The sequence below is a fragment of the Vollenhovia emeryi genome, unplaced genomic scaffold, assembly GCF_000949405.1.
Source record: "Vollenhovia emeryi isolate VEMERY1.0 unplaced genomic scaffold, V.emery_V1.0 DF939176.1, whole genome shotgun sequence".
In the NCBI taxonomy this organism is placed as follows: Eukaryota; Metazoa; Arthropoda; class Insecta; order Hymenoptera; family Formicidae; genus Vollenhovia; species Vollenhovia emeryi.
The window spans coordinates 1,142,630-1,169,645 of NW_011967190.1; the positions used below are offsets into that span (position 1 = coordinate 1,142,630).

General features: G+C 47.1%; 1 protein-coding gene across 2 annotated transcripts; it reads left to right on the top strand.

Annotated features, from left to right (window-relative positions):
• Positions 1 to 27,010, top strand: LOC105563396. 2 transcript variants are annotated; one of them, XM_012014970.1, is made up of 6 exons: positions 1 to 1,406; positions 6,445 to 6,482; positions 14,817 to 15,037; positions 21,778 to 22,024; positions 23,064 to 23,232; positions 23,333 to 27,010. In XM_012014970.1, the coding sequence occupies exons 2-6, from the start codon at positions 6,470 to 6,472 to the stop codon at positions 23,874 to 23,876; spliced, it is 1,194 nt and encodes a 397-aa protein (XP_011870360.1). In that variant the 5' UTR covers positions 1 to 1,406; positions 6,445 to 6,469; the 3' UTR covers positions 23,877 to 27,010. The 2 variants fall into 2 exon arrangements, with proteins under 2 accessions (XP_011870360.1, XP_011870361.1); XM_012014971.1 differs by lacking the exons at positions 1 to 1,406; positions 21,778 to 22,024 and having other exon boundaries at positions 6,140 to 6,482.
• Positions 27,011 to 27,016: the final 6 nt, after the last annotated feature.

The window sequence follows — 27,016 nt, forward strand, 5'->3', positions numbered from 1 at the left end:
CCGTCTCTCTTTTCCTCGCTCCGGCGTACACACACGACGCGTACGACCGAGCCAGGAGTAGACATGGGCGGTGGCAGAGGGTACGGGGGACCTGACCGAAAGCAAAGCCCGTAACCCCCGTTTGCGGGCCGAGCCCACTTCAGACACGCCGTGTCCTCCGCGTGGTCCACATCATCCTGTCCTGACCGCCTCTCTTTTCTCTCTCGCTTCCTCCGCGCGCTCCGTCTTTCTCCCCATCTCTTTCCCTCTATCTCTTTCGCGCGCGCGCGTGTATCTCGCGCCGCGCTCTCGCGCCCTTGCCACGTTCTGCTCGCTGGTACCTGTGCTTGTGCCGCGTCCTCCCTCTCGCCTCCGCTTCGTCGACGCTCCTCGTCCTTCTCCTCGAGCGCGTTCGCTGAGCGGCCGACCGCAGTTTGCGGTCTCCACCGCGAGTTTGCCCTCGCGTCGCGCGGACCTGGCACTCCGCCGGCTACCAGGAGTAGCTACACGTGCTCCGCGCCACGGATACGAGGTGATGAGCACCGGCCTGCCGAGAAGAGGAGGAGACAGCCGAGGAATCAGTCGCGGGACTGCGATTATACGACGGCGGCTCTTCCCAAAGCGCCGGAAGCTGAGCGCGTGATTACCAGTGAGTCCATCTAATTGTAAGTGGAAGTGGATCAGCGAGAACATTGTTACGAAGATTCCTCCGCGAAGACGTTGCAACCGAAGGACGATTGATCGACAAGACTCGACATTGGGATGTTGCTTCTGTGCGATCGGTTACGAGTGTAATCCGGCTGCCGGGATGGTTAAGCCGTGATCTCGATGATTGATCGGACCTTTAAAGGGCCCAAGGAATGCGTGCGTTCTCCAAGTAAAGGAGGAACATCCACCTCGCGATTTCATCGAGGACGGTAGACTGTACGTTGCGCGGCTACCGGAGCGGAATAAAAATAGGGGGACGTCGCACGGAAGGAAGCGCCGAGATAAAGAGCGGATCATCGGTTCACACGGCGAAAGGTGGTTGTTGAGAGAAACCTTCCCATCATCTGACGTGTCCTCGTAGGTGTACCATTATACAGTCAACCTCTCTCCCTGCTTCCTCTCTGTCTCTCTTTCTATCCGTCTTTCCGGCTTTCGTGTCGCATCTACGTCTCATTGCCGTGAAAGCGGAGTCACTTCCGGCGCGAGACGAGCGCGCGACGACACGTCAGGACGGCGACGTTTCGTCAGGACTCGAGGCGCGGCAACGCGACGACGGACGTGCAATGCCGGTGAACTGAACCGAGGCGAGGCTCGGGGTGGAGCGAGAAGCGTGGGGCACCTTCGACGCGGGGCCCAGTTGCGGGGGAGGTCCTCGAGGAGATCGAATGCCACTCGGAAGCTGAGGAGTATCACGGACCGATATCGTAAAAAATCAACAGGTACGTACGGGGGCTGCGCTCCCCTTTTCCTCTTGCGCCGTGACGGACGTTTCCGCGTGTAATTGCGGCCGTGTACATCCCGGTTGGATAAATAAATTATCCGGCGGGTTTCTTTGCCCCCTAATTAGACCGATCCGCCTCGCGTCTCATTATTCGCTCGGTGCCTATCGCGTTACGCCCGGCGGTATCTCGACGTCGACTTTCATAAACGTCGATACGCCGTGTGTATTTGCATCTCGAGAAAAACTCACCCTTCGCCGTAATGTACGTTGGCATCCGCGATCAACGTTGTCTACGTAGAGTCCACGGCTGGCTGGTGGATTAACGATTCTTGCGGACACTCAATTATTTCTATCTTTTTAAACTGTTTCTTCTTTCTTCCACGGTCGTACGCATCTCGTTACACGCCGGCGCTTCATTCTTATTGCGGCCTATGCGTATCAACGGAAAGCTTGCGTTCCTGCAAGCGAAAATTGTCTTTTCTTCATCGAGGCGCTGATGATAATAAAAAATCTGACCTAAATATATTTAAATTCCCGAGGGCGTTTCCGCGCTCGCGCGGCGCACGTGTGTCAGCGACGTGTTTTCCGCGATCTCTCGCATGGGAAATTCCAGACATTATATCATAAGAAAAGAATTTCGTTTTGCATCGTCTTCTACGTGATTTTCGCGATCCGACTTGTTTCTGTTGTATGTGTCTGAGCTTTGATCTCTTAGCTTACAATTAGACAAAACAATCTATGTCGAAACTGTGTCGAATCGACATCGACACACTGAGAAAAATGTCCGATTAAATATAATCGGATAATTCAATTACATAATAAAAAACGGATATATTCAATTAAATTTTATAGCCGATGAAAAATATGATCGGTTTTTCAACCAAATTTCATCGGTAACTGCATTTCATCGAAATATAATCGGAAAACGTAATCGGAAAAATTAACCATCGGACACACTATTTAATCGGTTTAGCCGATGGAAATTTTTCTCGGTGCACCGTCAAATTAATGTCGAATCGACGTCGAATTTGACAGTGTCGTTGTCGATTCGACATTGTTTCGACGAATCATTTCTGGGAAAGAAGCTAATAAAGTAGCGAATCAAACGGTGAGACATTTCCCGATCGTCCGCTAACGAGTTCTCTCGCGCTTGTATACTTCGAAATGAATATTACTCAGGTGGGTTTAGAAAATGCTGCAGCACCGACACATTCGACGACAGATTATCTCGTACTCGGGGGGCTTGAAAATACGAAAGGAGAAAGAAAGGGGTATCTTATCGCGCCGACGGAATCGACGACGGAATCCTCGCGGAGTGTCGCGCGGAACAGATTAAAGCTGAAATCATCGTAGCGTGTGCGTGCGTGCGCGATGACGCGACACGAAAATCAGCGGCGCTAATTACGCGATAATGATCCAACAGGGCGGTGGGGGCCGCGCGGGGGCCGCGAGACGGAGGAGAGAACCGAGAAGGAAGTTCGCGGGGGCTGTGTGTGCCTGAGCATGAGCATGAGCGAACCCCCCGTGACTGCGGCGGCGGCGGCCGCGAGGAAGGAAAGGGCGGATATATACATATACTTATTCGGTCGGGATATAAGCGATAAATATTAAAGTTCCTTATAAAGCACAAAGTTGTACCGCTCTCGTTCGCTCTCTCGCTCCCTCTCGCTCTCCTCCTCTCTCTTGCACGGTGGGGCCCTTGGCACGCCATCGCTTCATTTAAAATGCAAATTCGTCCGGATGGCGTGAACCACAGCGGCCCGAATTATTCTAATTACCCGCCTGCCCCCTTGGTCTCTCTCTCTCTCGCTCCCTCTCCCCTCTGCCTCCACCCGCGCCTCTCGCCGATTTTTCTTCACCGCGGCTCTCGAAAGCTTTATCCGTTCGGCCGCTCGGCGGGCGGAAGCTCGAAAAATCTGAAACCTGAGAGTTCGGCGCCCATCGACGAACAAGATAATCCCCGTTCGACGTGATTTACGAAAGATGAAACGAACGTCGCTCAAGTACGTCAATGTTAACCTTGAATATTGTAGATAAAGCGCACGTACGCTCGAATAAAAAATCAACCTTCCTGATTATACATATATAATTTCTAAAATGAGATTGTTGAAGAAATATAGGTGGCCGAACTTTTCTCACGAAGATCACTCCGCGATCTTACTCGCTGAATGTTTCCATTCTTCCGCCGGGTCCGAGAATGGCACGGCGGTAAATCGCGATCGGCAGAGTGTTCCTTGATTGATCCAGGACAATTTCGATTCGAGGGCAACGGCGGGGAATTAAGAAGCGCCGGGACGCGATGGCGACGAGAGGGTAACCCGTTCGCACGGTAGTCGCCTCTGGTATACGCATAAACGTGCAAAGTGTGCTGGAAACGAGCGTAGATTATCGCGGGTAACGTGTTCACGATCCGAGCGAGATGTCGTGCGCATGTAGGCCTAATATATTCAGATTTTTATGGCTGGTGGCGTATCGGTGATACGGCGGCCGGCCGGTCGGTCCACCCCTCCCGCGGTTCTCCCGTTTCTTTCCCCCCTCGACGTCGCCGCTGCGGCGAGGCCTTCCTTCACGTACCACTTAAAGCGCGGGGTAGCCTAATGAATAAACAAAAACTAGATTTCGCTTAGGGCTTACACGTAAAAGCGTGACCTTACCGGCGATTTACCGCGGCTGCCGCGGTTCTCAATTCGACTCGGGGCTACGTTCTCGCCGGAAATCTCTGAATCTACGAGTCGATCGGGAATGACTGATTCCCGAGTTGTTATACTTTTCGTATGGAGCTTTGAGCAACACGCCTTCATTTGCCTCTTTAATCCTCGTATAATCTCTCCGGTCTCTAGTTTTTAGGTTTTTTTTTTAGTTATTAGACAAAAGTTACAATTGTTCCGTTAATGATGATTATCATACACGATCCTGTAAAATATCATCAAAAACGGTAAGGACACTCTCCGGCTGTATGTAGGATCGTGTATTTCTGCATGTGAAACACGAATCGGAAAGTTAAAACCGTCTATCGACAATAATAAGGGAACTCTCTTTAAAACATCACATTAAAAAAAATAGGACTAGATCCCTCGAATGGCGATAGTAATGACGGGCCGATAAGAAACGGCCGACGAAGCGTACACCGCGTTACTTCCATAAATTGAATTTTACTCGATGGTTGGGTGCGAGAATAAAAACGTCGGGACGCGCATTCGCGACATTTGCATGCGTTTACGGTGGCGAGGAGAGCAAACGTAGAAAGAGGAGGGAAAAGGGGTAAAAGGGGGCGGAACACGTGTTTGCGAGAGTAACATCGGCAAAACACGTGGCACGCGAGAAACGCGACGCTCCGGCTCACCCGTGGCCTCCGCTTCGTTTGATTTATAATAATCGCTCAATCCTCATTACGGGAAGCTCCATCCCCGCGGGACGCGAACCAACGAGTTTGCGAGCGCGTCGGGCCGAAAGTAATCCCGCCTCGTGACAAAAAGCACACGCATTCTTCGCCGCTCGTTGTCGTCGTCATCGTCCTCGAGTATCGAGCCGACGACACTCGCGATCGTAGACCGTATACCTTTAACGAGTACAACCTGACACCTTGAAATCGCTGCGCGATGGAATTTAGTGGTCCTTCGAGGGAGCCGCGACACACGTGCAATCCGCTTTTTTCGCCGAGGCCGGGGTCTCGCCGGATACGCCGGGTCTTCGCGAACTCGTTTCGTACCCCGGTGAGAAACGATTCGTCGAAACGACGTCGATTCGACATCGATTCCGGCGGTGTCGATTCAACGTCGTCTCGACATCGATTGACGAGCCGTTTCTCGCTGGGACGTTTACGGAGAAAAATTGCGGGGAACTAAGGGGAGACCGTGGCACGTCTTTCGGTCACGAGGAGAGAACGGCGTTCTCCGTTGATCCAAGATATAATTTAATAGCGGGGCTGGCTGAAAAGTGGAGGATATCGCTACTAGGACACGCGGCTAGGATGACGGTCGGGCAAGAAGAAATGAGTTCTCATCAAGACTCGCCGCGCGGCGCATAGCCATTTCGACTATATGGATACCGCGTAACGTATGTAATAGTTACATCAGATTAGAACTGCAATCGGGGGGGAGGGGACGAGCGTGTAACCAGGCCTAATGCCGGGGTAAGCATCGAGTCACGGGGGTGGAGGCGGATCGTACTTATTACACGTATATACCTCGAAACACGTCCCTGCCGTTGGACACACGCAAACACACACACCTGCGCGAAGGGTAGCAAGGGTAACTACGAGGGTAAGGAGTCGCCGGTGGGCGCGCGAGGGCGGGCGAGGGGTGTTTCGGTAATCGTGCATTAATTTGCATCACAAAGTACACGCCACCCGCCACGCTACGCACGCATTCCACGTAGTTTTCCGCTCGCTCCTTCTTCTGTCCGCCGCGAGTTCTCAAATCGCGATTTCTTACGCCGCGACAGCCGTTGGAGGCCGAACTGGTCCTACGCGCGGAGACGTCGAGGGGCCTCGGCCGAGTAACAACGGGAAGGGATGATCCGCGCCCGGATCCCCGACGATCCGGGAACCTGGTGCGCGACGCCGCGTAATTTATGCAATTAGTGTAAAAACTGAAATATGAAAATGAAGTTGTCGGCGCTCGGCGAGCGGCCCCGCCGCCGCCATCGCCGTCGCCGTCGCCGTCGCCGCGATCTCGCCGCGATCTGCTCGCGGGGAATGAGAGTCACGGTTTGCGGCTACCGGCGGCAATATTTTGCCGCGCTTTGCCTTATCGGTACGGTTGCATATTTAAGGGTTGCCATGTCAAGCGTCAAGCGCGCCCTTTGAATACATTTAAATTCATTAACGGCGAAGGCTATACTCCCGCTATACTCTATAATACGTCGCGCGGGCAAGGAAACACGCACACACGGCGCGGCGCGCAATGCTGCCCGCGATACGCCACTCCGAAGGATCTAATACGGCGATGCGCACTACGTTTCACGTCGTACGACACGCCGTACGACTTTGCAGTTTGCCGTTAAGTCTTAAAGACCGCGCACTTGCTCTGTTTCAGATACGGCACGTGACCGCCCGTCGCCATGCCGCACACTGGTGAGTAGATACTCGCTCCTCTTCGGCTTTCGTTTCTTTACCGCGACTGGGACACGCGCCGGACGTCCCGGAGCTCGTGCGATTTTAGTTTCTACGGCTACTCGCCTGACCAATTTCAGGCCAATCTTTTTTCCTGGCGAAAAGTCCGAAATTTATCGCAACTTTCCTACTTTCTATATCGTATATCATTATAATTTAACTTTAAGCCGAGAATGAAAACTTCACTTCTGGGTTAACTGAAGAATATAATTCGTTGGCTGTTCATTTCCTTAAAACTTTGCGAAAAGTTCTTTTCGCGCGATTGCTTGTTACTCGCAGATCATTGACGTCGCGATATTTTCGCTGAAGAAAAATCGAGTCAAGAGTCTGTCATCAAAATTAATCTTATTTCGGTACACGCGTCTAATCAGGATTGGAACGATCGAGCAACGTGTTGAGTAAATAACCAACTTTCTCATTATGTAAGGTGGCTCCTGCATAAACCGACCAAAAGTAGAAAAAATTAAAATTTAAGTACATTCTGTAGTTGCAAGTTTTATCTATCAGTACGCGAAATTTTACACCCGGTCGCCGATGAAACAAAAGAAAGTGAAGTGATTGTTCTAACGCTAATCGCGAAATTCAATGCGATTTACGTGATCGTAAGTCTCTGAGATTTTATGTGAAAATAAAACAAACTTAACTTTTAACTTTTTAATTTCTTTTTATCATTAACTTAACTTTTAATTCAATTAATTGTATTATGGATTGATTCGAGGCTGTTAACTTTAACTTAACTTAGTTAAAAAGAAAGATAACATACCCAACTCTGAAAAAAATAGAACGTTTTTTGACAGCTCTTTGAGATTTGACAACGTCACATATTTTTAAACGTGCATACCCGAGTCGAAATTTTGGCCCTATGTTGAACGTATAAGTCTATTATATAGTAAGACCTAAGGCAGTAAAAGAGCTCGAACTGCAAGTACAAAATTTACTTGTATTTTAAAACTGATAGTATCGGAAATTTCTACTTTTGCCAATTTAGCATTAAAGTATGTCCTTTTAAGTAGAAGCTAAATTAAATTTTTAGAATTAAAGATCTAGGGAGGAGTAAAAACATATAATGTCATCAAAGTAGGTTATTGCTGGTGTAGGTGTATAGATCAGCTAAGTAGATATAAATTATCCCTAAAAATGTCAAAATAGTAGCAAAATTTCGACCCTGGTATACAACCTAGTATATCAATGCATGTAATCGCTGATGCATTAAGTAATATTTTTTATGAAACAAGTCACACGAATTAATAAAAATAAAAGAGGCTCCACCGAAGCATCCATACTTTCCACTCCTTTGTGCAGGAGCCACCTTAATACTAATAATACGCAGACAACACTAATTGTAGCGCGGTTTTGTCGTAAATTTTGAGAAAGCGCTGGTTAAAGGATCAGAGGTTCAACTCTGTATCTCTCAACATAGTGAAAATGCTATAAAAGTGAGCGGCACTGTCTCTTTTTAAGGGGGACAGTTAGAAAGAGACAAGGCTACTCACTTTTAGCATTTTCACTATGGTGCAAGATACAGAATTGACCAGCAGATCGTGAGATCGTTTCACTAGCGTAGCGTATGCTAATTCCTAGCCGAAAAGAACATCGCGTCGGCTCGTCGCAAACAGCAGCCGGCTTGCTAAATAGCCAATCTCACCGCGCATTTCGGTCGGCATCGCTTCCTGATTTATGTGAGAGAGAATGTAACACGTCGTTATGGTTTCCCCGGGACGGGGTCAGCTACCGTCGCGTCGGCGAGATCACAGGTCGAAATCGGTCGTGAAAATAAAAATTTCTGCCTTCCTCCTCTTCCACCGCAGAGAGGCCTCCCTCCTCTCCCTGGCTGGCTCAAGGCTAAATTACGCTTTGAAAGGCAGTTTGACAGTAATTAACGAAGAATTTTATACCGTGGATCGAACGCCGACATCTATAGGCCTATTATTAAACGAGTATAATTATAATCTACCGTCTCTCCTCTCTGTTTCCCTCCTCGCTTTACGCCGGCCTGATGCCCGTGTAAAGAATCCTGCCTGGATCCCGATCGAGCGATCGATCTCTCGCTCTTCCGGCGAGAGGCCTTCGAAATTGAAGAAAGTATTCTCCGTTTCGGCTGTCACATCTTCCGTGTGTGAAATGGGAGTAGAATTAATTTCGGCCATGCATAATCTTGTCGGCCGAACGACTTGCGTGATGCCACGCCGACAGCTTTCTGTAGCAGATTTCCTAGATCACCCCGCGCCGACGAATGCAGCGAAATTACGAAAGACTTTCGATGTGGCTAACGACCTTGCCACCATAAATCATTATGCGGGTAATTTCCAAGTGCGCTATTATATCGAAAAATTATTTACAAGATTGCAGAGGGCTATATTAAATGATGTTATCGCGGTTCATAACGCGCGCTTCCCAGATTCAATGTTACCTCTTAATTATCAGCGAGCTCATGTTACATATGTAACTTCTTAATTATCAGCAACATCCACAAGTCGCGGATAATCATTGGAGCGATAAACGCTTAATAACAGCCGCTGTTAACCATCTTGATACACTTCCACTTAAGGCTGTCTCGCGCATGTGTTTCTTTTGAGACAGATGATGACGGAGCCGATAGCGCGAACGAGTTGACCGATGCGTGCCGATTCGGCACCGATTCCGAATCGGCGAATCGCCGATTCCCGGTACGAGACGCGCTCGCTCTCTCGTACGAGAGAAAAAAATCTGTTAGCATGGGCGCGGATCGTGATTACAGGTAGGCAGGTGTAGAGTTTGGTTAGGGCCTAAATGGCCAGTGCGATAGCGATCGTTGTTGGCGATCGCATTAGCCGGCTAATTCTAAGTTAAGCCTGTATTATATCTCGAGAGATATCCCTTTATGCACTCGCGAGAGAACCTTGTGCTCGTAATTTGACAATTTGCACTCTTTTAAGAAAATATAAGCCGGAATATGAGAGGAGATTCGAAATATTGATATCCTACATAAAATTGTCATTTCTATTATGTACACCTTGCACATCGATCAATCAATCGCTCTAAAAATTCCGCACAGTTTTTTTCCATATAATAGAAATAAGGGAGAAGAGAAAAAAAGAGAGGCCACACAGATGTAACACATAAAAATAGATTTGTGTAATTTTTATATCTATTTTTATCTATCTCAGAAGAATGTATCCAAGTAATGTATATTTCTAAAATATCATCAAAGTAATTTTTTCATATTTCACGACGTAAATGTGATTTTTAATTTTGACACTCGGGTAAAGCAAGAATAATACAACAATGGGATTGAAAAATTAATTATTTTTAGAACTCAATTATGTAAAACGATTTAATTGTGATGAAATTTATAGCGTGCACGATTAGTTAACAGGAACTTTTACATAGTACATGTTCCGTCATAATTATTGCGGTGTAATGAGCTACCTATGCATTCAATCGATAATGGATTAAAAGGTGGTCAAGGTCCAAACGCATTACCGAGAAAAAAAAATAGCGAATCCTTTTGCCACGACAAATTTATGGAGAATTATGTATGCAAGTTCCAGCTTTTTTTATTTAATAAAATCCTCTTAGGCTAAATTGCCGAAATCCCCACAGTATCGATTCAATCAAGATCACATCCGTTAAATCGTCGGAATTCAGAATCTGAAACTGTAAAAGATATGAGGCGTCGGCCGACCTAAATGAACTATAACTTTCCTGACGATAATTAAAAGGAGAACAAGGCGATGGTTCTAAAAAGACCAATGGTATTATTTCGCGGACGGAAGGTGCACTTAAGTTACTCATCACGCGAGAAAAGCGGTGCATTTAATGTAGCGTAAAGCATCTATTTAATAAACTAGATCGCCTGCACATCCGACCCGCGTTTACGAGAAGCGCGCGGTTTATCGCGCCTTTAATTATTACAAACGCATCTTTATTAACATCCCGTGCCGTTATCAGAGATAACAGTTATTTCGCGCGACCGCGATCGCGTCCGCGTGGCAGTCTATAACGTATTTCCGAGCGGCTTTTTACCAATTCCATCCCGTTCGTCTCCTCGCCCTGGCCCCTTTGCAGATCGCGCGTTTCCGGTATTCCGATTTCCGTGCATGCGCTTTTTGTCCCACGTAAACGAGCGGTTCCGTGCTATTTATGATGCGCGGCGCGGCTTGAGCCGCGCCGTTAACGCGCAGTTCCATTATTTCGCGGATCCACCGGCAGATTTGCAGTTAGATAAAGACGCCGTTTCGGCCAGTTTTTGCCGTAATAATAATTTGGCCCGCTGTGTCCGTCGCGTCGCCGTCCGGCTTCCGTTGTCCGAAATACGTGGCGTGTATAATTTTGCATGGTGCAATCGCGTCGCAGATTAGTATGCCCGGCAGAACGAATGAAGGCTGGCATCAAGGAGTAAATAATTAATCAATTACACAAAAATGGTTGAACAAGCGTTAATTTAGCGTATACATGTATGTATGATTTTTTAATTGAGAGATAAAAATCATCTTCCGATTAATGCACCCATTAGATGTTTATTCGTGCAAGCGCGATCTGCGAAAGTGTTATTACATTTTCCGGCTGAACGTAAATCAACACCGGGATCTAATGATTCTACAAGTTTTACTCTCTAAAAGTCAATCAGTGGATTACCACTGAAAATAGTGAATATTCAATGATTCACAGTTAGTATGGCGTCGAATTATTCAGTGCTAATCAGTGAATATTCGCTATTTTCAGTGATAATCCACTGATTGACTTTTAGAGAGAGTTATAAGTATAGCACTGAATAATTCGGTGCTATACTTATAACTATTTTTACACCGAGAAAAAAAGTGTTGAATCAAGAAATATTTCTTGATTCAACCATATGCGGCGATCACGGACTGCCAAGCAAATATTTTTCAATTCACAAAAATATTCGTCAATTCAAAAAAATATGTTTCGATAAGTTACTGTATGTTTAACTTAAAAAAAAAACATATATTTGAACTAAAGAAATACTGCCGACTAACTGTATTTGGTCATTTTAATAACTTTTTCTCAGTGCAGTGATAATGCACTGATTGACTTTTAGAGAGTAAAACTTGTAGAATCCTTAGATCCCGGTGTTAATTTATTTAATTATTTTAGTGATGAAAAAATGCATTCGCTCTGCCCGTATCGAGTTTTCTGGGGAAAAAAGACAGCAACCCATTTTTGGGCCCACAATTAGTAATCGAATTATTTGGATCGTTCGTAACTCTAATCTTTTACGAATTTTACCCCGCGTAACTAAACGTCGCAATTAGCTTTTAAAGTAATACTAATCAATTCTCTTAATTAGTTCTGTCAATATTCAGTAAGATAATTTTCACTTAAGAGGCACTAACCGAAATGCTAAGTTGCTTGACTACAAAAAAAAACGGTCCAAATTTTTCCCAGAGTTACGAACAATCCAAATAATTCGATTACTAATTGTGGGTCCCAAAATGGGTTGCTGTCTTTTTCTTCCCAGGGTACGCGCGGGTTCGGTAAGACGCTAATGAATAAGGTACGTGCGAGCACGCGAGACGCGCATTTCCCCGGATGTAATTTCGCCGAAAAGTAATTTCTCCGAAAATGAGTCTTACCGGCTGTGTGTCCCTGTCACCAATCGAAAGACCCTTAAATTATCCAATAAGGACAATCCGTCACGCCTTCGACCGGTGGTCATTATCAGCAATTCCCACTTCGTGCTGCGAGAGAGCGTCACGTCCGCTCCCGCGAAAGCGTCATGAAATTGTAGGACCGTTTCGTAATTTCGACCGGGACATGTAATGACTCTTTCGCAGATCGCGCTTACATGAGTAAATATGGCTAATGGGCGCATTAATTGGAAGGCGATTTTATCTCCCAATTTAAAACTCGCACACATACACGCACACATGCGGGCGGGCGCGCGCGCGCGTATGTACATACGTGTATATGTAAACTGTTAGGAATAAAAATTATTAGGAATCATCCCGAGATATAAAATCTCGGGGGCGCATAAAAAACTCGGCATCGCGAGTATAATCGTTTGCTTCCCAGAGCGTGGAGGCGCCTTCGGGGAAGTGCAGGAGTCACGGGAGTGATCGCGATCGTCCGTCAATTAGCCCGTAAAACGCCAAATAAAGCTCGGATTCGTGGAATCCGGGAGTAATGCCGGCGGAAAAGGTTGACGAAAACCTTTTCTTTGGCCCGAATACGCGGCCGCTCCGGGAGATCGTTATTTCTCAAGCTGGTTCGGAGGTCCGTCGGCGTCAGTGATCGTGGTAATGACATAATTAGTCGGCGCGGATAATAATTAGCGATCGTCCCCGGGTACGCGCGGCCATCCGGACGCGTCTACGTGAAGGCGCGTGGCTCGATTTATATAAGCCGTCCGCATGGCATTTATGCTCTCGGCCTTTTTTCGCCCCTTTGTATTTTCTTTCACGAGGGAGAGGCAGTCGTTAGTAACGCCGCTTCTGTGTGAGCCTACTCTTTCTCTCGCTCTTTCTCCCCCGGCCCCACTTACGTCGATAATAATCGCCGCGGAATAAAACCGATTATTCCCATTACGCGGCAAGTTATTATTCGTTAAACTTACGTGCCTGGCCGGTGATTATCTCCACCGGTGCGTCCGTGCGGAACCGCAACCGGGCCAGATTGCTCGCATCCTCAAACCTCCCTACTTAGCCGCGGCTGTATTGCAACAATATCGTTACGATTGTAAAGATTTCTAACTCGTATCGTTGCGAAAGTTATTGTGACAGAGTTGTAATTACGAAAATGTATCACACGTCTTTCGTTATTTGTCAGCGCGTAACGGCAGATAATTAATCTCGCGGGGGGGGGTTTTTATTTCCTCGGATCCGAATTTCACGCTGCCGAAAGTTGTCGATACAGACTCGCGGGACCAGAACTCAACTTGGAAATGGCTGAATATTAAGCGACAGAGATTCCCATGGAATTCCGAACGGCGTGTAATAATGATGCCGTTAACCGATCGTCGTCGAAAGCTACGGTCCGAAAATTAAGGATTCTTCGCGCGTCGAATGAACCGATCCAAGATTTATGACGCGGCACCGACACACGGTCCGTCCGAACTTCTTCCGACCGGCGTGCAGCGTGTAACGAGAAAGACAAACGGAAACTGTCGTGTATAACTCATTGTCGGATTTTATTCGACGCCTTAACGCGCGCGTCCGACCGCGGATCGTTTAAGCGCTCATTTTCGACGGCGGAACATAAAATCGATGATCAATTGGCGTTTTTATTCGCGCGCGACGAGCCGGTCATTACGGTTTTACGACACCACTGCGGGGGAATAGAATCGATTTTATAAAATTTTCGACAAGTGCTACATCGCGGTATACGACGTTATACGACGTGTCGCGCATGCAATGCGTAGATAACTTGTCGTTCGACGTGATTTAAGTCCGCAACACATTGTGCGTCTTATATTCACGCGCTGCTGAATATGAAAATTACGCGTTTTATGAATGCGGTTATTAAGAGAGAGAAAGAGAAAAAATACAAAATGGCTTCTAAAACGACCACTCGTCCTCGTCTTAACGTTTCATCCCAATTAACTTTTACGCCTCGTCGATAGATCTAAACTTCATCCTGAATCTTCGAATTATGCTAATTTTTATCGGACTCGATTTAACATACGACGATTTTAAAATCGTCAAGTTTTATTGAGCCGAAAGTTGTTTCATAATAAAGTCTCTAATTACTAATAAAGTCTCTGTTTGGGTTTCGAGAGAAACGAAATGACAATCGCGCGCAAGCAGGAAGCAATTTACGGTCTCCGTTCGCACGAAATAAATTCAGTGCCTCGTGGAAAACGTCTTCCACGAGTGTTCGAAACAATAGCGGCCTTTAACGAACATTTAATAATATCTTCGTTGAATAAAACCAACGAACCAGTTACTTCTACGTTAATTGCAAACGACCTTCGGAAAACATAGACGTCGGGATTTCGCTGTGAACGCGCTGCACGATCTTCCTAATATTACTGAAAATAATGACACGTCTTTGCCGGGCGGAAAGGCAGGGGAGGGAAGGCTCTTTCCGTGATATTCGTCGTAACAATGTCATTAGAGGGCCAGCCAGGACCGCACGTCAGCGAATGCACCTGCCGACCTTCCCGGACGACCGCGAGCGCATTATTAGCAGATTTCCGACTGTCCTCTTCTGAATCGATAAACACCTTTTGCCGTCCCATCGAATCGCGAAATCTCGAATCGTCCAGTCCCGGTGACTTGGGCCGACTTATCGCGTCATCGTTATCTCGCCCTATTAACACAATAACGCGACTGACTGACTTGGCTACTCTTCCAGGACAAGCCGGGGTGAATCAATTAGGCGGCGTCTTTGTGAACGGCAGGCCGCTGCCGGACTGCGTGCGCCAGAGAATCGTGCAGCTCGCCATGGTCGGCGTCAGGCCGTGCGATATTTCTCGACAGCTACTCGTGTCCCACGGCTGCGTCTCCAAGATACTCACGAGATTCTACGAGACGGGAAGCATCCGACCTGGCAGCATTGGCGGAAGCAAGACGAAGGTAAGATCGACCTCCGGTCAGAGCTCCCGATTTCTAAAGGATATCTATCTATACGTACACTTGCACGCATTCTTAATTGCGATCAGGGTTGGGAAAGTTACTTTATATATAAAGTAACTATTAATGTAACCGAGTTAAGTTACAGTTTACCACGATTACGATTATATAACTTTCTGCATCGATTATCTCGTCCCATGGTTATTTTTATGCTCGAATGTATAAAAATGGGAACGTTTCATATTTCATGTAAAAATATATCGGAATCAAGTTTCAAAAATGCTTTGGTGACTCACTAAAGTTAATACACTGGCATTTTGAAGAATTTTGTGAAAGTTTTCTGAAACTTTGCCATACATTTTTCTAATAAAATGTTTGATAAAATTTCAAAGAACTCTCATAAAGTTCTTCAAAGTGCCACGTTGTCCCACGATTATGATTTTCAGGGTAAATTTTCTTCGTGTATTTACGAACGGAGTACTCAAAAATGTATTCAGAACTTCCGCACTGCTTGCAGATTTTTTCCCTGAAGAAAGTTTCGTCGAATGTCAATGTCAGAACGAAGGTAGTTTGAGAATCAGATATTAGGCTTAAGATTGCGCGGTAAGAGTTGCGACTCGGGATAATATTAATGACGGTGTGGCTTTGCAAAAACACGTGAAAACGAGCGACCACGCATCAGTGTGCGGACGATGGCTCTGATGAGAGCCAGTCCTACCCCTATACAGAGTCGAGGCATTGCTGATGTGATTTTAAGTAAGGGCTGCGTTTTGCGCCGTGCATGCAATTATCCAAACACCTTGCGGTGCTCGTATCAGCGTTGTCACGATTTCATGGTTTTACACGGTTCTCCCTTGCTACTCGAACTTCGTAAATCAATCGATCTGTTGCAGATCGATGTTGAAGAGGAGAAGCCGCTGCCTCCTTCTCCGTCGCCTCGCAATCGAAATCGATCACGCGAAATCGTAGGATCCGTTGACATTTCCGTCGTTCGATCGTAATCGCGCTGGTCGTGAGGTTTAACGTCGCAGCTTTTTTTACCGCATTGACGTATTCACGTCGCTCAGGAACGCCATTTCACCCCCCGCTCGGACGGGCGCGCATCGCGAAGCTGCAGCGACGGGCTGCAGGCAGCAGCTCGCGGTATCGCGTACACACGCCGCTAATGACAATATAATTGCACGGTGCGTACGTGCACTGGGAATTTCTTACGATGCGCCGACCGCGGACTGTTACTCTGTGCTTAATGAATTTATTTTAATAACGCCGCGTCGACGCGGCGTGCGTCGACCTTCCTCAAGTTGCGAGTTGGAGTTTGGTAACGCCGATGAAAGAGAACAAAACAGACAAGGAGAGAGAGAGAGAGGGGGGGAAGGTGGCCCTTAGAATCCTGAAGAGGACATTTAAATTCCGGCAGGAACACGGGGAAGGGGGGCCGATTACGCGCGCATGTAAACGATAGTCATCATCCGCCATTACCGGCGCTCGTTTTATTGCACGTATGTCAAAATAGTCCCGTCGCCGAAATAATGGTTGCGCCCTTAATACGGCTTAGTCCCGAGGTCTTTTTTAACCGCGATCTACGCGATCGGCCGACCGAAGTCTCCGCTTTCTTCTTCTCCTCTTTGCGACAAGTAAACGGCAACCTTTTGGCAATTTGGACGAGGGAAATTAGGAGGACGTACAAGCCCCCCGCCCCTCTCTCTCTCTCTCTCTCTCTCTCTCTCTCTCTCTCTGTCCTTTTTGAGAAGCGAGTACACGAGGGATCAAGTCGCTCGCGTTGCACGCGCAGCGTATCTCCGCCCGCCCACCGTCGTGCGCACAAAGGATCTGCTCTCACGAGGAGATCGTTAGATAACAGGTCGACTCGGCGGCCCGTCACTATCCCTGTCTGTAAGTGGCTTTTACAGCGATTTAAAATTACGCCGATAATTAAATAATGGCTACTAGGTAAATCCTTTGATTGCCTGGCAGTATTAACTCGTCGTGGCCCTCGAGAACCGGCATTTAACCGCATCCCCGTACCCCTCCCCCTCACGTCGCTTTCCGTCGAGATGGAGGACGTTCCGATTTTCTTGCTGAGTAACGAAAGATGAACGGTGCGCCGGCTCGAGATAACGTTGCTCTCCATTTTTTTAAGTCTGTTATTACGACTTTCCGCGCCCACCGCGGCGCGCACGTTCCACGATACTGCCCCTCGGTCATCGAACGATCTTGCCGCGCGCGAATTTGGTGTAAACTGCGCGGCGCTCGGGACCGCTTGGTACCCGAGCACCCTCGGGCGGACCACGCGCATTCGAGAGCCGATATAGTCGTGTTTAATTAAATTCGCGCTCTCGGGAGCGAAAGATTAATCCGGTCTCTCCGTCTCGCGCGTCGTTGCATCGTGCGACGCAATTTAGCGTGCGATCTCGCGAAATTAATCGACCGGCTATCGGCGAATCTACACGTGTTCTCGGCTCCGGTACGTAACATTTTCGAGGCATGTCCACGTACTTTCTCCGTTATCCTTTCTCTCTCTCTCTCTCTCTTTCTCTCTCCTGTCGTACGCACGCGTGCGCGTCAACGTGATACGCGTCGGATAATAAGCCGGCGGCACGACAGAGAAAATTGTCTCATGAAAAATGCACAGGTCGTGGATAATAAAGTGGAACGTCCAGGAAAAAATCGCCGCGATCCAAAGTCCCCCCCCCTCTCTCTCTCTCTCTTTCTCTCTCTCATGTAACAGCTGGATAACACCGCGACAGAGTGCCCTCGTCGTGCGACGCTTCAACCCTCTTTACCTCTGCCGGACTCGATAACGATCTCGCGGGTTTCTCGAAACCGTTGAGGGAATATACCGCCCACACATCTGGAAATGATTATTGTCACGGCTTCGACCAGCGGGACATTTATTTTCTCGGCGTGTACGGTTCACGCTCAGCGATCAGACGATTTTCCCCGTTTATCTGGCAATTAAGATCTCGCTCGTGGTCTCGGCGGAAATACGCGCGTATCTGACCGCCCCGGCGCATGGACATGTATTTATTTCCGCGATGCATGATTTAACAGCGCTTGGAACACCGCGACAACGAATCGTGCCTCGTTTATGGGGTGATCCCACGACGCGAAGTCGCGCTTATAAACGAGAGTTCCTAATTTGCAAGGCGTTCGCAAGATTTGCTTATGTCCGTTCGACACCTACTCTGGGGAAAAAAGGGACAGTTAGCAACCCATCTTGGGGCCCACAATTAGTAATCGAATTATTTGGATTCTTCGTGACTCGAATCTTTTACGAACTTTACCCAGCGTAACTAAAAATCGCAATTAGCTATGCTATCTTAGTATATCCAAGATTTTTAAGTAACACTAATCAATTATCTCAATTAGTTCTGTCGATATTCAGTGACGCAAAGATCATTTTCACTTAAGAGGCATTAACCGAAATGCAGGGTTGGGTAAGTTATCTTACTTTTGTAACTAAGTTAAGTTAAAGTTAACAGCCTTGAAAACTTAACTTAGTTAAGATACAAGTTAGTCCATAATACAATTAATTAAATTAAAAATTAAGTTAACAGTAAAAAGATATTAAAAAGTTAAAAGTTAAATGTGTTATTTTTACATAAAATCTCAGAGATTTGCGATCACGTAAATTGCATTGAATTTAGCGACTAGCGTTTGGAAAATCACTCACACTACACGGAGTATGGTCCATTTCATATGCAAACAATTTCACGTGAGTTCGAGGATCAAAACCCCATATCATAGCTGTGTTCCAAAATTCATTACCAGCGCTGAAAATCTATAGTACACGTACACAGTAGATTTTAGAGCTGGCAGTGAATTTTGAAACACAGAGACTGCACCAATGTAGGCAGACGCACGGCGTCTCGCGACGCCTTTGCTTATGGTATGACTAACTTTAAGGCCCGGTTTTTCAGTTCCTAGTTAATTATTAACCAGATGTTAGTCGACTCTCTATCTTTCTTTATATTATTATCTAAAAAGAGACAGAGAGTCGACCTCTGGTTAACAATTAACCAATAAAATGTAACTAAATTTAGTTAAAAGTTAACAGTCTTTAATGTAACTAAGTTAAAATTATTTCATATAAAATATAAATCATAGAAGATTTAAACTCATTTCATCTGGGTTCGAGTGTCGAGCAATACTTGAAGTATTGCTTTTACCTTTCGAAATAATTGTAGAGAATTCGAAGCTACAGGTTCAATCCACTTGCAAGATACTTAATTCCATTACTATTTGCTCTATCTCGAAACTGTTAACAGACAAATACACGCACACTTAAATGCATATTGGCTAATGTCAAAGATCTATCACATTTATTCAGTAAAGTAAAAAATTTTAGCGAAATTGGCTTCAAGTATTCCTTTTTCCGTTCAGAAAGCAACTTCCGACCCTTTCTCTCGAAGACTTTCGGTTTTCTAACTTTACAGAACGCAAAGAACGGGGGAAAAAATTCGTCATAGAAACTCAGCACACATATGTCGGGTTAATCGATCCTCTTATCGTTAGATAACTCGCTGCTCTCATCTACCGCACTTGTTCGCTTTTATTTTACTTCGCCGGTCGACAAATCAATCGTCTCTCATTTTTGACGACACCGGCGCGTCCGGGTTGGCACGAAGGGGAAAAAATGGTGGCGGAAGGTGTCGACGGTCGCCCTTATCATTCACGAGCACTCCAGGCACTCGGGGCGCATGTAGCGGGGCGCGCGACTTACGCGCGATAATTACCGAGTTGGTGAACCTGTTCGTACATACACAGGCCCCGGGTTATCTAACGTTTAGTGCCAGATGTCCATTCTGTCCAGCCAATTTCCTCCGACGGTGGACACACGGACACACGCGCGCACGTACACACGTGCATGCACGTGTGTACGACGCATGCTCACGTGCGTGTCCGCGCTTACGACGTGGCCGAACGGTGACGCGAGGGTCCGCATTAGGACGCACCGTATATATTGTCGGGGGCAGGGGTAATTGTGGCAACGACGACGACGGAAGTGTCAGATTAGAATCTGAGATGCTCCCGGGAGCACGCGATGCTTGTCCTAACCCCCTCAAACTATTAGGCGGCCCTCACCGACTCTTCGCTACCCCCGAGGCACTAGCCCCTAAACGCTCCCCGCCAGTGGTGCTTTCACCTGCGAGGACCCCGGATAATGACATCTCTTGCGCACTTCGCATTAACTCCGGATCTTCACAATTTTCGTCATCCCGGCTCTGACCGTTACTGCCCAAGCTCGGCATAAAAGCAGGACACTTTCTGCCGTTAATTAGCCTTTGGCTCGCTCGCGGCAGAAGTTTATTTTCAATGACTCGCGAGTGACGCATTTTCCTTGGGGAGAAATCGATTAGGCTGAGCATGATCACGCGAGAGATGACACGGCGACCCTGCAATCCGAAGCTTATAATTTCTCACAACCGTACCGAGATTATCAATCGACGTCCGACCGTTTGTCTTTGTGCCGATCGTATCCTGCAAACAATTTGTCGAGAGAAAGAGAGACAGAGAGAGAGACAGAGACAGAAAGAGATGGTATCGGGCCCCACGTGACCAAGCACAGATTACCGTCGCGCGGAACGCCGTGGCATCGATCTTCTCGCGAAATGAGATCGGCGGCGGTAATCGACGGGTTCGGCGATGCCGTTCCGCTCGGCGATACGTGTATGTACACGTACATATGTACGAACCCCCGCACGGGGGAGCCGCGAAGATGATCGTCTCTCCCCGAGAGCGAGATCCCTCGGTGCTTCTCGCTCGCGCCGCCGCGCCCGCCGTCGCCCCCAAAAGAGATCGGCGATCTCGAAATCTGTACGGCCGGAATAACATTTCCATCGCGTTAGCATAAAATTATCCGCGTGCCATTACCGCTCATTAGCAAGTCAAATTAGCCGCGCGGCCAGATTGAGCACCACTGGGGCCCCTTTTGGAGAGGCGAGACCCGACGGTGGGCCTCGTGGCGGAGGCAACGGCACCGGTGGACGGGTACCAACCGACCGGGCAACCCGTTTCTCTGCCGAACGGGGGCTAAACTGAAATAAAGCGGGTAGTACCTTCGCCCACCGGCACCGGACGGCCTCTCCTCGCTATCTGATTGACGACCCCGTCGTGCTCTTCACCTGTGAACGACATATGCGTGCGCGACTCGCCACGACGAGGCGGTGTGACCGCGTTCGTGTTAATTTGTCGATGAGATAACGCGCGCGATTCCGACCTGAAAAAGAAAATGGAATGATTAACAACGGCATCCCGGCACCGATAAACATCCTTACGGAAGGTGGGCACATATGTTAAAAATTGATGAAAGTTTTCTCTTTCAAGTTTACAAAAAGTAAAGATTTTACAATTGTGGCAAATGACTTCTCTGGACAGTTTCGTTAAAGAAACGATGATTCCGAAGAGTCATTAGAGAATCCGTCGTTAGGAAGTAAAGTACGACAGACGGAATGTGCGCTGAGAGAAAAGGTTGTTAAATTGCAGTTGTACCTTTAGTTCGGATATTTGTGCTTTTAAATTAAGTGAACGTACGTCAATAATATCGACATATTTTTCCAAATTAACAAATACCTGCTCGACAGCTCGCGACTGCTGCATACGGTTGCATCGTGAAAGACGCTTTATTCAACACTTGTTTCCCGGTGTAATGCATCTAATACATGGGACATTTCTGTACATCCATTTAAATAAATTTAATTTATATTCTCACAGCAAACATGCTTATATTCCCATTGTTGCAGCAAGTGGCTACGCCGACGGTGGTGAAAAAGATTTTACGGATGAAGCAGGAACAGCCGACCATGTTCGCCTGGGAGATCCGCGAGCAGCTCGCGCGGCAGGGAGCTTGCGACCCCCAAAGCTTACCCTCCGTATCGTCGGTCAATCGTATTCTCAGAGGTGGTGGGCTTCATACCGATATCCCTGCCCTCGAGAGCGGCGCGTCCGGCGGATATACGTCTCAAATTCCATCGAACACCGGAGCCAGAGGTAAAGGGGCCAGCAACGATACCGGAAAGACCGAGATCGAGTCTTCGTTATTGGGCAGCGATGTTAACGTGCGGATTTGTCGGTTACTAAACCGAAGAGAAAAAGGCAGATAGTTCGAGCGCATATTTTCGGTGCTTCGTGAGTCATTATACGTAGACCGAAGCTGCGTTGCTGCGAGTGCACCATTACAGACTAATAACGCCTTAAACACCTGTCCCTAGCGTGGAATTGCCGCTCCGCGCGGCGACGGATCTGTCTCTTTTTTTTCCCCCTTTGCGGTTATTTCGAGAAGAAAGACGATAAATGTCCGAAAACGGCGACGGCGAAGGAGAAGAATAGCGAGAATGATCGTGACAAGCGAAAGGGAGGGTGGGAGGGAGCAAAGGGAGCAGATCTCCCCGAGATACCCCGTTGCCGTGATTGACTCGTCAGCGAAAGCCACGCAGACCAGCCAGGGCAACAGACACGCAACCCCGTGCTGTCGAAACGGAAAATTTGCCTCGCAATTTGTGCCGCTGGATGCTGGAAGCGGTGCTCAATTTACCGGCTTTGAGCAGCTAATTACGAAACGGGCGTCCGGTCTCTTTTCGTCTTCATCTTTCTCTCAAATCGTTTCGCGTACGAGTGACAGTTCTCTTTCTAACGTCCGAAAGGAGCTCCCTTTTGCGCCTAATTAAAATATTGCTTCGAGGCGATACGAGTATCGTAATAAATAGGAGTCAATATCTGTTAATGAGAACAATTGCTTAACAATGTATTCGAGAAGCGTAAGCACAAACTGAGTAATTAAACGGATAGGAATTGAAACGAAAATACCTGATGCTTTCGACAACCGAGAAAAATTATGAATCCTCTATTAGTCGGCTTGCTTTTGGCGATAAACATAATGGACGATACGCAGCGTATATATGAATACGTAAGAACATATGCCCGCATAGTTGCTAAATGTAATTCCGTATTTTTTAAGAGAGATTTTTTTAAGTGGCTGCGAAGCAACGTGGTAATTATCGCAATAACAGTTGCAACTGTTTTCTCGTAGACGCACTCATGAGAACGGATTATCAGCTGTTCTATCCGGGCGCCCTAGGACCGTTGCACATTTCCACGAGCACCGGCAACGCCGGCACACCGACGTGGAATCAGAGCTTCTACTCGTCCCTCTATCAAGCGACGACCTTGCACTTGCAGCACGGAATGCAATCCTTCGCGTAAGTTTATATACCACGGCGAGAATTGATTCAACAAATAATTTTTTCTATAGACGTATCCCCCCCGCGGTCAAATACACTTACCACTTCGTTTCCGCAGACCTTTAGATGCCGAACGTTTGTCGGAGCAAAACGGCGCACAGAACCAGTTGGAGCTGAAGTCGAGCTCGAGCTCGACGGCCGGCAGCGACGATTCGCTGGACAAGAGCGACCTGGACGAGAACCTGGTCGAGTCGCAGGACCACTACAAGTCCTTTCGGAGCACGCCGATTATCCTGGAGCTCAGCCAGAAAATCGGCAGCGATCGGAGCGCGTTCGTCAGGCACGGCACGCCCAATTCGCACGCCGCGAACTCGGACAATCCGCGCGAGAGCCCGATATCCATCATCGAGACGTCGAAGCGAGATCCCCCGGCGTCGCACAGGATCCACGAGGCGAAGAACACGAGTCCAGGTACGACGATGACGACGAATGAGGGAGCGGCGGTGGAGAATCAGCCGCCGCAGCCGCAAAAGAAGAAGAATCCCTACTCGATAGAGGAGCTGCTCAAGAAGGACGAGAGCAAATCCACGTCCAGAAGGCCGAGATTGCCCAACATCGGCGTAGTCCAACCGTGCGGCATCATCGTGAGCAAGGAAGTTTAAGGATGCCTCTCGCGTCGAGCATCCAAAGGCTGTTGGAGCCAAGCACACGTTGCTCTTGCGTTATCTACGTCAGGTATGGACTGTATCGAGATTTATCAGCGGTGAAGCCTTCTCGCTCGGGCGAACGTTATACAGTGTGAGCGTACACCGTCGGCCGTAGATACGTGTGTAGTATTAACGGGTGCAAAGAAAAATTGTACGATATAAAACGCATTTGATGAAAGTCGAGCGACGGATTCCAGGTAGTGGAGAATTGAGTCGACGCGTGTACTTGAAAGTAATTTCTTTGCACCTGATGAGCAACCCTTGCGGATACAGTGAGAGTAGCGAATGTCTTAGATGTCTAATTTAGAAAGTAAGGAGTTTGACAGAAGAGATCAGAAGCAGATGGTTTTTCAAGCTTCTTATTCCTCCGTCGAAAGGGAAAGGGACGGAGAACGCGGCTGTTCTGTCAAGTAAGATGCGAAGATAGCGCCATATGTAATATTAGAATCGAAAAACCGTAGTGTCAAGCATAACGTAGTGAGGTACATATAATCCTCGAGTAAGTTATAACTTATAATTAAATTATTTTCATTCCTCCCGTTCCGCGTTGCTAATCTCGACCGCCGTTTCTCCCTGGCGATCGGCACACGGCTGTTAATTGCTTCGTGAATCTGCGATTTCGCTTATAGCTCTGTAATTGCGTACGACTAGCTAAGACCGGCGGAGGAGAAAAAGAAGTACTTGGAAATTTCAGGGGGGAAGTTTCCAATACTTTCACTGATTTATCTTGAATAGTCGATCGCGAATCGCTGGCGGTGAAATATCAATTAACGTTGCCGGTCTCACCGCGCCGGTAATTACCATGCCAACGTAACGCAAGAAATTCAGCGCTTTCAAGCGATCGCGTCACGCAATAAAATTCGACACTCGTAACATTCCACCTCTGGGAGTCGAGGCATAACTCCGCGCCCACGTAATGACCGTCGACGCGAAGGAAAACACGATATACGTCCGATAAAAGTCTCGGCGGACGACGGAAATGTTTTAATCTAGCAGAGCTCGAGAAGCCTGCACGGGCGGCTGAATCTCGAAGCGCGTCTTTGGCAGCCCGCTCGGAAGAGAAGGCAATTATGCGTCCATGTCTCCATTGTAGTTCGCACTTTAGAGCCCGGCCGCGAAATAGCCGCGCGATGCCGTTACACGCGGCGCAATTAAACGAAAGCCTAATAAACAAACGGCTGTAAAGCACGCGGGATGGAGATATACACGTAAGAAGCCGCGGTGGCAGCGCAGTAAAGCCATAAACGGTTCGGTTGAGGGTGTCATACGTGGACACGCCGTGTGTATACCTTGTAAAATACGACGATACGTCGCTCGCGTAAAAAGGAGAAAAAAAAGAGAGAGAGAAGGAAATTAAATAGCGGTGTTACCGAGCGGCCGGTAGGGCCTCCCCCAACGCCTCCCCTACCTCTACCCTTTTGCATTTACAACGTTGTAAACCTTTGTATCTCGTTCCTCATCGCAGACTAATTAATGCACTATAAAACTCTAGTGCTTTAATGCTGAACGATTTGCTCGTTTTGCTCCCTCACGCCCGCCGATTGCATGCTCGCGGGCTATTTCGGGGTGACGTCTCGATCCTCGCGCGTTTCTCGCGCTTCCTTCCACTTGCGGTTCCTCCTTCCTGCAAATCGACTCGACAAACCGTAATATGAAAGGAAACGCGGGGCACACCCCTGTACTTACACTGGCTGTCTTACAAGCGGAAGCTAACACGCTGAACGCTCCAACTTCCCTTTTATTTGCCATACACGGAGATTATTAGATGTTAAGATGAGTGTAGAGCACGTCCTGTGAAAGGAAGAGGCCCGTTACTCGTGCAGGCATTCGCCTGAAATATTTATTTTAGATTTAGATGACGTGAAATTATATATATGAGCATTCCGTGCGTCAAATATCCCAGTAATCCAGAAAAGGGACACGGTAAAGTCAAAATTTGTGTGTTCCTTGTTAAAAAAACAATCCCTAGACATTCGCCGCGAGATTTCTCGACGTCGTTGCACAGAATGCTCATACAGAGATTTGACAATTAGAATAATAGTTCTGTACAATAATAGTTGCGCCCGAACAGTCTCGTTGGTCCGCAAACTCCGGAAAATGATCTCTCTAGAGTTAAAATCGAGAAAGAAGAGAAAATTAAAACGTTACTCGAACCGCGATTTTAATCAAACGATGCTAACGCAAAGAGTGTTGAAGATACATTATACGGATTCGTTATAGCTTCAGGTATTGTCGCTGCAGACCTACGAAGACCATCGCGTAAAATTATGCAAGCTATCGATTAAATAATACTCGTAATATAAACTTATTCTGTATGATATCATTAAATACACTAGTCAAAATGATACATGCACCGTGTTCAACTTGCCTGTTTTATACCCAGCGTGTTTCATGCCTACGTCAACAATTACATAGAAAATTATAGCGATGTACAGAAATAGTCGCGTATCAAGATGCGCGTCGTAGTCAATGCATTCATAGTCTTCGACGACTGTTACGATCCGACAACTTCTGAATAATCATTAATTTTTGTCGAATGTTATGATACTGTGCACACCGAAGAGGTGCATCCATTTACATGCAAATTATACTTTTTTACACATCTCGCCGAAACAATCGCAAGCTACGAAGTTGCACGAGTGTTCCGTAGCTGTGTAAAATACAGAACAGTAACTTCGTGATAAAAAGTTTAATGTTATTCTCGACACTACATCGTAAAGGCACATCAGTGGGTACTTAGGGACTTAAATAGTTATATAATATGAATAATATATATTGCTCCAATAATATACGGCACGGATTATAGCGTCTAGAAAATTTCTCGAATAATTTTCTCTCAAATTATCATTTAACCAACGGCACGATTACTATTTTGCCTACTGGATTTCTTGCAAGAGCCAATAACGATGCAGAGTTTTACATCAGGTGACTTGAGTCCTAATTGGCTCTCGCAAGCAATCCAGTAGAGAAATTAGTATCGTGTACCGCTGGATTTACATTACACAACGTGTTTGGAAAACTTAATATATAGTATTCAAAACTACGAAATTGTTTAATTAATCCTTCTAATTTCGTAAACATGATGTATATTAATA

Coding starts and splice junctions, on each gene's coding strand:
- LOC105563396 (XM_012014970.1), top strand. Junction 15,038..21,777: donor TTGGCGGAAGCAAGACGAAG/GTAAGATCGACC, acceptor CCATTGTTGCAG/CAAGTGGCTACGCCGACGGT. Junction 23,233..23,332: donor CACGGAATGCAATCCTTCGC/GTAAGTTTATAT, acceptor TCGTTTCCGCAG/ACCTTTAGATGCCGAACGTT.